This window comes from Kogia breviceps, chromosome 6 (genome assembly GCF_026419965.1).
Source record: "Kogia breviceps isolate mKogBre1 chromosome 6, mKogBre1 haplotype 1, whole genome shotgun sequence".
In the NCBI taxonomy this organism is placed as follows: domain Eukaryota; kingdom Metazoa; phylum Chordata; class Mammalia; order Artiodactyla; family Physeteridae; genus Kogia; species Kogia breviceps.
In genome coordinates, this window is record NC_081315.1 from 133183000 (window position 1) to 133195858 (window position 12859).

General features: G+C 37.9%; 1 protein-coding gene across 3 annotated transcripts in view; it reads left to right on the forward strand.

The window, feature by feature from the left end:
• Nucleotides 1-12859, forward strand: part of INTU (inturned planar cell polarity protein) — an 83410-nt gene that overhangs the window by 36628 nt on the left and 33923 nt on the right. For all 3 annotated transcript variants that reach the window (XM_067036638.1, XM_059066344.2, XM_067036639.1), the window contains exon 4: nt 8265-8468. In XM_067036638.1, the coding sequence (XP_066892739.1) occupies nt 8265-8468 (204 nt within the window). The remainder of the gene's footprint in view (nt 1-8264; nt 8469-12859) is intronic.

Sequence of the window (12859 nt, forward strand, 5' to 3'; positions counted from 1 at the left end):
ACTTGCCAGTCAGTAATGAAGAATCACAGTATTTTAATGACTGAAACAGTGTCACCCAAGTAAACTGTCTGCGTATCAGCCCCGAGTGAGGGCTCCTCCTTTCTTGCCTGTGTCAGTGGCAGGTGTCCTGTCAGTACTACCAAAGTTCAACCACATCTGTTCTGTCTTCAAAAGAAGAATTATGTTTCCAGTGGAGTCACATTATACTTATATTTAATTAACATTTAAAAATTCAGCTATGCACACTTGGCAGAAAAAAGAAGAAAAAGAAGTAATGATTTAAATATTTTTGGACCAATTTCACCCACCATTTCCACGTCCTCATTAAGCATGAAATAGCAGTGTATCTGCTATCTGCCTAGTTTGCCTTTACAACTGCATTAAATGTGGTTCTGTGCTTAAACATATAAACACACAAGCACATAAATATATGTATTTGTATATATATTTATATTTATTTTACATATATATATATATTTTTTAACAACATGGCTCTTAAGTGCCAATTCTTACATCTTGTGCCAAAATGAAGAAACGGCAAGTTGTTTTAAAGATGGAAGAAAAACTGTTGTGAGTTGGAATTAGCCTATTGAGAGAGTATGTTGTACTCCAGCATGGCTTTGCCTTCCTACTGCAATTTCAAGGGGATTTTGACTATATACAACTTGAGAATCGGGAAGGGAACTAGTGTTTGTATGTGCCAGCAAGTGTGTCAGTGCTTTGCTGATAGCATTCCCTTTTTTTTTTTTTTTTTTGGCGGTACGCGGGCCTCTCACTGTTGTGGCCTCTCCCGTTGCGGAGCACAGGCTCCGGACGCGCAGGCCTGGCGGCCATGGCTCACGGGCTTAGTTGCTCCGCGGCACGTGGGATCTTCCCGGACCAGGGCACGAACCCGTGTCTCCTGCATCGGCAGGCGGATTCTCAACCACTGCGCCACCAGGGAAGCCCGATAGCATTCCCTTTGATAATTTCATTTGTTCCCCATAACAATCTGTCAAAATCTGATAATTTGTATTCCTATTTTATACATGAGAAAAAAAAAATCTGAGAGAGAGTTAATGATTTGACCAAGGGTGCAGAATTAATAACTCAGAGCTGGAACTGAAACTGACTCCAGGGCATGATCCTCCCATTTCACACACAACCTGGGTGGATCTTTGTGGATCTGCATCTCCTTGTTCTTGTTGGGCCAGAACTAACTGCAGTGGACTTGTCTCAGAAAAAGCTGTTCCTACCTAGTTTGTATCTATGGCATTTGAAACCGTTATGCAAGCAATAAGGGGAGAGGAATGCTGATTTATAAAGAATACCTTAGCAGACTTCACATTTAAATTTGGAAATAGCCAACAGTAACATGTTAAATTTAGAGTATAAAAATAGCCTGAAAGTTCTTGTCATCCAACAGAAGATGCCCTGGAGGAGAGTAGAATGTGGTAGAAAGGTCACTGAGGAGAAGGAGGGCAGATCTCTATTTTAAACCTCCCTCTGAGCAAGTTCCCAAAGTCTTCTGGGTTTCAGTTTCCTCATTTATAATCAGAGGGGATTTGAGAGAATAAATCCCTGAGCCCCATTCCAACTCTACAGTTCTGTGTTTGAATTTTAAATAAGTTCTGCTATAAATAGTTTCAGAACACCAGGATGAAATCCAGAGGCAAAGCCTATCTACTACATGAGGCACAAAGAGCCCAAATCATTTCTTTTTAAGCCAGGTTTTAAGATTCTGCAAAACAATGATCTTAGATTCTTCAAAAATGTTAATGTCATGAAAAAAAAAAAAGGCTGGACAACTGTTTTAGACTAAGACAGACTGAACTAACATACAACCAAATTCAGTGACTAATCCTTTATTGATCCTGTAAGTGCAGTTAGGAACAGCTGTATTGGGATATTTGGGGAAATTTGAATACAACCTTTACAAGAGAATAATAGTATTGTGTTTAATATTAAAATTCTTAAGTATCATAATTGTATTTGGTTTTGTATCCTTAGGAGACATGGACTAAAGTACTTAGCAATGAAGCCTTAAAATAGCTGCAAATAATTCTCAGGTAGTTCAGGCAAACATTTTTTTTTAAATAGAGAGAGAGGGTGAGGATGGAAGGAGAGGGGAGTCACACAAGCGAGAAGAGCGGGAGGAAGCAAATGTGGCAAAATGTTAAAAATTGCTGAAACTGCGTGAGAAATATATGCATAATCGTACACATCTTGCGACTTTCCGTAGGTTTAACATTTTTTGAATAAAAAGTTGTGGGTTTTAAAAAAATGTTTTAAAAATTCAAAATGACAAGAACAAAGGTGCAAGTACTTTTCTAACTACTGACTTTTGTGACCTTGACCTGTTGTCACAGCTCTGTTCATTCATTTATTCAGCAAGCACATAATGATGCAGTTATGCCATCCCCTCCCCTGGCTTGATCAGGAAACTTGGGCCCAAATATTGCAGTTGACCGGGATTGATTGCATTAAGCCTTGGGCCATCACCGGGTTTCCTGGAACTTTGGAGGAAACCAACTCCTTTTCTGAGAGATCAGCCTGCAGAACATTCATCTTAGACTCTCATCTTTCAAGTACTTCTTAGGCCTGAGAGAGGAGAAAAGGCTTCTTAAAGGAGATGACACTCGAGTAGAATATTTTAACTTTTATTATTTCTTTGTTACACAAAAAGTGGTACTCATATATATTGTGGAAAGATTAGGAAAATAGGCAATTTTTTAAAAAGGCATTTGTAAGTGTGTTTTTATTCTCAGAACCCAGAAGTAACCAGCTATGTCAATATTTTAAAGAAGAAGACTGATGTGATCAGATTTGCATTTAGGAATATATCCCTCTGGTTGGGACTGGAGGTTGGGAAACCAGGTGGTCAGCTTTGCAGTAGTTCAGAAGAGAAGGGGTGAAGGCCTGAGCAAAGGCCTTGGCTGTGGATATGGAGGAGAAGGAGTAGATTAGATTTGAAGTATGTGGGAAGTAAAGAGGACAGTACTTCCTGCAGGAGAGAGCAGAGTCCAAGATGCCTTCCAAGTTTTGTCTTGAGTTATCTTGTGAGATCACCCGAAAGAGGAGGGTCGAGGAGAGAGAATTTGCTGAGTCACGTAGACTCAATTCCGTCAGAGTTTTGACTAAGGAATATTCAGAGCATCTTCCAGACAAAGGAGAAAAGATCAGACACATGGAGAGCAACGGAGATGTTGTGAGAGAGAGTGCAGACCACCGGGCGGAAGTGAGAGTGTGGTCTGGCTCTGGAGCTGCCTCAGATTCTGAGAGCCTCTCCAGGTCCCCTGTGTGAAGAGGATGGCATGGAGCTAATGGGGAAAAAGGGTCGGTTGGTTGGTTTGGCAGAGGCTGAAGAGACATTGCTTGTCACGTGGGGTGGGTTGGAGGTGGGAGTAGAGAGAGGATGTAATTAAAGCAACAAGATTTTGAAAGTGGTGAGTTATAGAGAGCATATCCTTGGACCTGAGGTAAGACATATCATCTCCTGAACTGAGGGGCCGGGAGGGACCAAGGAAAGAAGGGATGGGCAAATTGCACAAATAAGAAAACCTTTTGAGGGAGACGGGAGATGATGAAGATGATGAAAGACAGGAGATGATGAAACTTGTCACCAGTTACTGTCCATGGAGGAACAACAGAAAACCCTTTTTGTAAGAAGCCTCATATAAACCCAACAGAAAAACCTTTATAAGAAACTTCATATGAACTCTTATAAAAACCTTTTTTTATAAGAAGTGATAAACGATCTTATATCAGATGCTTCTTAATAAAAGTTTTTTCCTATAAAACGCATAATATCCTTAATATTTACATATATTAACCCCTTTTTAAAAATAGCACTTAACTCTTAATTTGGTTATCTGCCTTACCCATTTATCATTTTATCAAGACAACCAGATTTCCTGACATTTACAGCTACGTATGTAAGCTTTTCAGAATGCCTTTTTTTTTAAACATCTTTATTGGAGTATAACTGTTTTACAATTGTGCGTTAGTTTCTCCTTTACAACAAAGTGGATCAGTTGTACATATACATATGTTCCCATATCTCTTCCCTCTTGCGTGTAGTTATCTTTGCATTATGGAGCCAACTTTACTTCAATCAGAAGAATGGTGGCTAAAATAGTTCCTTAAAGAATGTTAATGGGGGCTTCCCTGGTGGCGCAGTGGTTGAGAGTCTGCCTGCCGGTGCAGGGGACACGGGTTCGTGCCCCGGTCCGGGAAGATCCCATGTGCCACGGAGCAGCTGGGCCCGTGAGCCATGGCCGCTGAGCCTGCGCGTCCGGAGCCTGTGCTCCGCAACGGGAGAGGCCACAGCAGTGAGAGGCCCGCGTACCGCAAAAAAAAAAAAAAAAAAAAAAAAAAAAAAAAGTTAATGGATGATTCTGTGGTGTGTGTATTTGTTTGAGTTTTTGTCATGCTGAGGGGAAAAGGTTCTTGCCCCACAGGAAAGAAGTTCTGTTGTTTGCGAAGTGTAGCATTAAAGTAAGTTTTCAAGTGTGTCGTTCTTCACCAAGCATGGCAAACCAGTCTTAAATTTTAGGTTGCCGTTGCTGCCCAAAGTAAAATTGGTCAATTTTTATTTTAAGTCTACCAACGCATTTCCTTTTGTCATTCTTGGTGAGTCATACCCTGTCTTTTGACCTCTCCACCCACAAGAATCTCAGCTGGAGAAGATGCCCTCCGTTCTTTCTCTTCGGACACATATATTTCTTTCTCTGAGGACCGCTGGGGCACACAGCTCTCCCAGACGTTCCAGCCGACGCAGCCCGCCTCTGTGACACCTGCTCCCCTAGAATGTCGTTCATCTCCTGCTTCCCACAGTCAGATTTCTCACCCTCTACTCCTTTCATATACCTAGTGCCTCCCCAAAGCCCAGTGCTGGGGACAATCTTCAAAGCTCCCCTCTATACTGGTACAAAGTCTGCACTCAGGATTTTCCCCAATTCTAAAGATTTCTCACATTCCCAAGGAGCACCGTCAAAGACTCCCATGTATTTTCTTTTGGACACTCCTAAATCCTCATTCTCAAATGAAAGAACTCCCTGTGCTCCAAGCCATTTTTTTTTCTTTTCTTTTTTTTTTTTTTATTTATTTTTTTGTGGTACGCGGGCCTCTCACTGTTGTGGCCTCTCCCGTTGCGGAGCACAGGCTCCGGACGCGCAGGCTCAGCGGCCATGGCTCACGGGCCCAGCCGCTCCGCGGCACGTGGGATCTTCCCAGACCTGGGCACGAACCCGTGTCCCCTGCATCGGCAGGCGGACTCTCAACCGCTGCGCCACCAGGGAAGCCCCCTTGAAGCCATTTTTACTTCATCGGATCCTTGTTCAAGGATTTAATATATTTATGCTTATGTTTATATTTTTACTTACGTATACATATATTGAGCATTACCCACTAGAACAGATGCCATCCTCAGAACATAGTCTTTCAGGCCATATATTGCTTCCATGTTGCTTGTTTGGGTCAAAACCTCACACCAAATATTCTTTTTCACATATTTCTAAGATTATTTTGGAAACAGTGTCTCTTCATCTCTCCTCACCTTATCCTTATATTAATTTTCCTCAGATAACTCTTGATTGTTCTCATATAGGATCTCTAACTTTTTATGTTTTTGTTTAGCTTACTTAATATTTTCCCCCCAAGTATACTAGTGTTCTATTAGCCTTTTTAGATACAGTGTTCTAATAATACCAAGGGCCCATTTTTCAGCATCAAGTTTACAGAAAACATTAAAAAATAGTAAAGGTTGATCTTTTCCGTTTGGAATATTAAATGTTTTGTACAGAAACATCGTTTGGCCTCAGAACAATTTCATGAGGAACTTCTTCCTTCCTACTCTCTAGTCATGACCTGGTTCATCTTAACTCTGAATATATATATATTGATGAATTTAGACTTCATGTCTCTTTTCTACTTGTTAATAAAAATAAAATCTGAAACTTATTTTTTTTTAATTTATTTTATTTATTTATTTATTTATTTTTGCGGTACACGGGCCTCTCACTGTTGTGGCCTCTCCCGTTGCGGAGCACAGGCTCCGGACGCGCAGGCCCAGCCGCTCCGCTGCACGTGGGATCCTCCTGGACTGGGGCACGAACCCGTGTCGCCTGCATCGGTAGGCGGAGTCTCAACCACTGCGCCACCAGGGAAGCCCTGAAACTTTTTTTTTTTAAATTAATTATTTATTTATTTATCTGGCCGTGCCAGGTCTTAGTTGCAGCACGCAGGATCTTTAGTTGTGGCATGCGGAATCTTTAGTTGATACGCGGAATCTTTAGTTGATATGCGGGATCTTTTAGTTTCAGCATGCAGGCTCTTAGTTGCTACATGTGGGATCTAGTTCCCTGACCAGGGATTGAACTTGGGCCCCCTGCATTGGGAGTATGAAGTCTTAACGGCTGGACCACCAGGGAAGTCCCAGAAACTTATTTTAGAAAATATGTTTATTTAACTAAATTCACTTTAGGTAGACAAAGATAACTTAGTGCCTCTGAAGTGCCAGACAGCTACAGATAAGCAAAATTGAATACAACCATAAATAGTCACTCTTTGCCAACCAAAAAAAGTATATCTAGATATTTTTTCATTTGAAAGGTTTTATTCATCAGGATAGATTTATTTTACAGTATAATACTAAAAATAGATGGGCTGATGGGATTATGAATGAATTTTTTTTAAATAATGTGCTTAACATTTTTGATAAAAATGTATAAATATGTAAGGCTCATTTTTTAAAGGAGTGATAGTAATATATTCATATTTATCATATAGTTAAAGTTGGCCTTGAAAATAGTACCTCTTTTAATAAATTATTTAAAATAGGTATTGTTTATTATTGTCTTGATAATAATTTTTAAATGTTTCCTCTCAAAATGCAACTTACTGCATACAAACAATTTTATCTTCTTTTAAATATTGACATTTCCTTTTCCCCCCAGTTTTTTGAGGTACGATTGACAAATAAAAATCATATATATTTAGGTTGTACAGTGTGATGATTTAATATCCTATATTGACCAGACTTCTTTTTTCTTGATCAAGCATGAATTTATTTATTTATTTATTTATTTATTTTTGCGGTACGCGGGCCTCTCACTGTTGTGGCCTCTCCCGTTGCGGAGCACAGGCTCCGGACGCGCAGGCTCAGCGGCCATGGCTCACGGGCCCAGCCGCTCCGCGGCACTTGGGATCTTCCCGGACCGGGGCACAAGCCCATGTGCCCTGCATTGGCAGGCGGAATCTCAAGCACTGCGCCACCAGGGAAGCCCTGAATTTATTTTTTGACTTTTAAAATTTAATTAAAGGAGTCATTGCACTTTAATGTCTAAATTTAAAATTTTATAGGTTGTTACAGTTAGAATGTCCTGTCTTATCTGTATTCTGATAAGACTTTAAACATTAAGAACATTTTGTGCCTATATAGCTTGTGATGATGTCCTTGCTACACAAAATTAACTATATTTAGTGACAACTTGTTTTAGTCAAGATACACACTGGTGCTTCTTTGAAGTAAGCAAGTTATCTTTGGCCAGCTGGCATCTAGACACATATCTCCTTTTTCAAGGAAAGTTAATTGAGAAGTGGAAGCTACCTTTCTACAACTGGAAAATGGCCACATTCTGGACTCTTACCAATCTTGTTTGACATCAGGCCATGAAATTAGAACTATCTTGACAAAACTGATAGATAATCTTCTTAGGGTCCTGGTTCAAGATCTGGCATGTTGATAGTTTTTACTGTCCTTAACCTTTATTTTAAAGGACCACAAAGAGGGTCTAAGAGAAGAATATTTGAATATCACCTCACTTGAAAGGAGAGCTAATTCTGGTTATATGAGGTCGCTTTTAATCCTGAGTCTCTTCCTTTTACCTTCCCCAGATGAGTCAGTGCTATTACCATTCTTAACGTAATGTTACTCTCTATTATGCTATCAGATCATACTAATTTTTGTTTTTCCATGGTATTTCTTGTATTTGTTGTCAGTACTTGGAATAAAATGATTAAGTTTGAACTAATGAACTTATATACAGAGAATTATATATTCTTAATAAATATTTGTAATAATATGTGTCAGATATTGTCCTAGGACCTGGAGATACAAATATAAATAGAATACACAGTCCCTGCCATCAAGGAGCCCATACTCTAGAATGATTTTTATGCATACTGTGTGTACCTGAGTGAATGTGCACGTACAGATCCTTCTTTGTGAAAACCACAGCTGATTTTCTCTTGTTGAAAAATCAACACGTTTTAATTTTTTAAAGGTGAAACTGACATTCGAAAATGCATATGCTGTGAAAAAGCAAACAACTCAACCAAGACAGAAAAAGGCACAGTCAAACACAAGTGATTTAATCAAACTTCCATGGGGAGAAGAGGTCAAAGGTACCCAGCAGAATATTCTAAACACTCCTCACATCATTATGTATCTCACACTACAGCTCGACTCGGAAACATCAAAGGAAGAGGTGAGTGTCTTCTCAAAAGTGCAAAGGAAAAAAGTAAGGACCTTTTTATAGTCTTCCAAATGATTCTCAGTCATTCTGTGTCTTATGTTTTGGTATGTCTCTTACACACAGCAGTCTTCAAATTGACAAGCTCAATGAGTTCATTTATAGAGATTACTGAAATATTTAAATTTGTTTCTTCTATCTTCTTTAAAAATTTGTATTTGAATTGCTTTTTCCATGATATTTTTTAAACTCTACTTGGTTGCTTGTATCATTATTATTCTTGCTGTATATTCTTATTTCTGTTTTCTTGTGATTACTGTAAAAATTTTATCATGATATTTCTCTTAACAGATTCTAAAGTTAAATACTATCTTAACCCCTTTTCAAAATAATTCAAGGCCCTTAGTACACCTTAACTCCAATTTTCCCCTCTTCACCTACATGCTCTTGTCATCAATATTTCAGTGCTATCATTTTTTAAAATTCCACAAGTTGGGCATAATTATACTACTAGTACTACTACTTATTATTATCATATTTTATACATTATAAAATGTATAAATTATATATCATAAAATGCGTATTTTGTACATCATATTTCGTACAGATGAGTCATCTTTAAAATTACATATATGCTTGCCATTTTCTTTATTCACTATTCTTAAATCTCAGTCTGACCTTATTTGATCATTTTTCTTCTTCCTAAAGCATATACTTTAGGCATCGATTTTTTTTTTTTTTTTTTTTTTTTTTTTGCGGTATGCGGGCCTCTCACTGTTGTGGCCTCTCCCGTTGCGGAGCACAGGCTCCGGACGCGCAGGCTCAGCGGCCATGGCTCATGGGCCCAGACGCTCCGCAGCATGTGGGATCTTCCTGAACCGGGGCACGAACGCGTGTCCCCTGCATCGGCAGGCAGACTCTCAACCACTTCGCCACCAAGGAAGCCCTAGGCATCTCTTTTTAATGAAAATCTGTTGGTGATAAATTCTTTTTGTTGTTATTTATTTGATGATGTCTTTTTCGCCCCTTCTTGAAAGGTAGCTTTATAATTCTACATTGTGAGAATAGGCCAGTTGCTATAACAAACAATCCTAATGTCTCAGTGGCTTAACATAGTAAAAATTTATTTCTCATTTCAATGTACATGTTCCTGATGAAATGGCTCGATGATTTGAGCCCTTCATCCAGTGGTTCCATTATTCCCAAGGACTTCAGAGTCCTCTCTTGGATCTTTTCCATCTAGTTGGCCAATGAGAGAAGAGAGAAAGCATGCAATATCACATGGGACATTTCAGAGGCCTAGCTTAAAAGTAGGAACATCACTTCTGCTCATGTTCCAATGCCTAGAACTAGTTATGTGGTCTCTCCCAATGAAAGAAGGTGAGAAATATAGTCTTCCTGTGTGGCCAGGAAGAAGATGAAGTCAACACATAGTATTACTTATGACAACTAGGTAGAAAGTTATTTTCTCTAATCTGTTCAAAGACAGTATTTCTTTGTCTTCTGACTTATAATTGCTGTTAATAAGTCTACTGTTGGTCATTTCTTTTAAGGAATCTGTCTTTTATTTTCTTTGTTCAGTTTCTTGCTTCTGGTATGTCCAAACTATTTTTTAACCTTTCCATAGTGTTTTTTGTTTGTTTGTTTGCTTAAACATTCCTATTTTTATTTTTAGAAGTTCCTGAAAAGTTTTTAACTAATCTATATGCAAATCTGCCATGCTGTTCCTAGTAGTCTTTTGTTGTTTGCTTGTCTTAGTGATTCTATACTTTATTTCTCTAAGCATCTCATAGGTAGCTCTTCATTCTATATCTTCCCATTCCAATATCTCTTAAGTCCTGTTGGAGACTCTGCCTTGTTGTGGCTTACCTTGTTATTTCCTTGGGTATCATTGACTAAACTTACTGCTTGATTTTATCTTTGGGAATCCTGTGGTTCTAAATGGGGTATGCCTTCCTTCAAAGAGAATTTGCTTCTTCTGCTTCTATCACTGACATAGAGCCCTTAAGCCTCACTAAAGGTCTAGGTTTAATGCAATGGTCCTAGGCCCAGCTCACCTACCTAGCCTCTGGCCCAGGGCTCAGTGTCCTGACTGAAGACACTGTAGGTATCAGCCCTCAAGACAACCTGCCTCTGTCCTTCTTCGCACTACTCACCACTCCCAGCTGAGGCCCCAGCTTGCTTTGCAGTTCTGGGGGAGGGGGTTGGAAAGGTTTGGAGAAGATGTCATTGGAAACCTCTCTACTTGTTACATACCCAGCAGTTTAACAAGTATGTTTTGGCCATGAATCCAGTTGTTGTACAGCACAGGGGTCTCAGAGCATCTAGTTTACCATAATGCTTTGAGCAGAAGTGAGATCTAAAAAGTTTTTACCTAGTTTACATTTCTTTCCTTTTGAAATCCTTGCAGCCTATACTCTCAATGCCAAACCCATTTTATCCAAAGGGTGTATTCCCTTGTGTTGCTTCTTCATATGTCAAAAATTTAGCCAATAATTGAACTGGAAAGGAAGGGATTTACTTCTACATATTTTTATAATTTTCTGTGTTCTGAAAAATACATGGAGACCTAGAGTTGATAATTCTCATTTCTTGCACGTTTTACTAGTCCTTTGTATCTTTAGAACAATGAGAAATTTAACCATGTATTAAATAGAACACACAACATATTTCTGGGATGGTAGCATCCTGAATCTTTCGAGGTCATCTTGGAGTAGGATAGTGCTGAGGCCTTTTATGATCCTTGCCTTTCTTTCCATGGGAAAGTGTGTAGATGTTTCTCTAATGAACAGGTTTCTGTCCCTCCACAGCCCTGTATCCACACTGTAATTAGGAGAGGCTTTTTATTCTTACTGAACAGAATGGAAACTGCTACAAATGCATGCTACTAACAAGTGCTTTAAAATACAGCTAATTAAATTGGTTAGGAACTGTAGAGCTTGCCAGGTCTTGAATTGTGAGGCTTTCTGGGCTGGTCGCAGCAGAGGTTGGAATAGAGACTTTCTCAAATGACCTTTGTACTCTGGTATTACTTATTTTACAATTAAATGTCATAGGGTCATTTTGTTTTCATGTGAGTTACATATTTACTAACAGCTTGTTTTCTTCAAGTTACGAAATTTGGACATATTTTAAAAAAATGAATCAAAGATTATATGGTTATTTGTTTAAAGTGGTGTTTGGTATTTGGCTAAATACAGTAAGTTTATTTACCAGTTAAGGTTTAAATTTATTAAGTAGACATAACAGAAGATCTTCACTGGTGTTTGAGTTAATTTCTAGAGATAAAATGTTTTATAATATTTTTACACTATTACAGAAATTTTGAGTTGTTAGGCAGACTGTATTTGGCCCACATAATTCCATAGCAATTTTCATATACTGAATGTGCTTAATAAGATAAAAAACAGATGCGTCCAGTTTGTCATTATTTATATTTTAGCCTAATGTAAAAGTTGCGAAAGCATGGACTCCAAGTCACATAATTATTTCTTGTAAAGAGAGACCAAAGCACAGTGTAGAATGCTCTTTAGAGAGAGAACCAAAGAAAAGATACAGTATTTTAAGAGTTTGGGCTTTCAATAATGGCTATGTTAATATTTATGAATATTGTTATTAAGTAGCATAACTGGAAATTACTCTGAATTCTCTATGGTTTCTATCTAGAAATGTTCATTTTGCCTGCTTTTAATTTGTCTTGTGAGAAAAATAGCATGTTGCTTTAAGTAATAGCAAAAAAGTGAGGCACAGAATGATTCAATCCATCATGTAAAAGTACTAGCAATGTACATCTTGATTTTGCAATTTATAAAAATGAAATTTTTTAAAAACTTTGTTTCCTGGGAATATGCTCTTCTTGAAAATAGAAAACTATTAAGCATTTTGTGAATAATCTTATGGATTTAGTATTTTCCGTAATTTAAAATGTCTCTCTTTTAAAGTTTGAATACAGATTAATTTTTGGTGGGCAAATGCTTTCAAATTTAAACAGAAGATTTTATAATATAATACTTCTTTCTTCCTATCTGCATGACTTTAATTTAGTTTTATATTCTCACTCTGTAAGTTTAATTGCAGTCTTGTCTTGTATTTAAATAAAGATTTAATGGTTTCACCAAAGATGAAGCTTATCTTAAAGACTCCTAAAATTTACATTTGGTGTCTGTGTGCATAGGTAACCACAGGAGATAAGAATATCTATATAACAAAATATAAATATTAGTATTTGAATTTATTGTAAAGGGAGATTAATGTTTGAAAGATTGTTTGCAATTAGTTGTAATTATTCCAACTAATCACTATCCTACTCAGCATATGTATCATGACTGATTTTGACAGTCTCTAACTTATTTTCAAATGTATTTTAAATACTAGATAATGTGTTAAAATTCCAAGCATACTTCTCT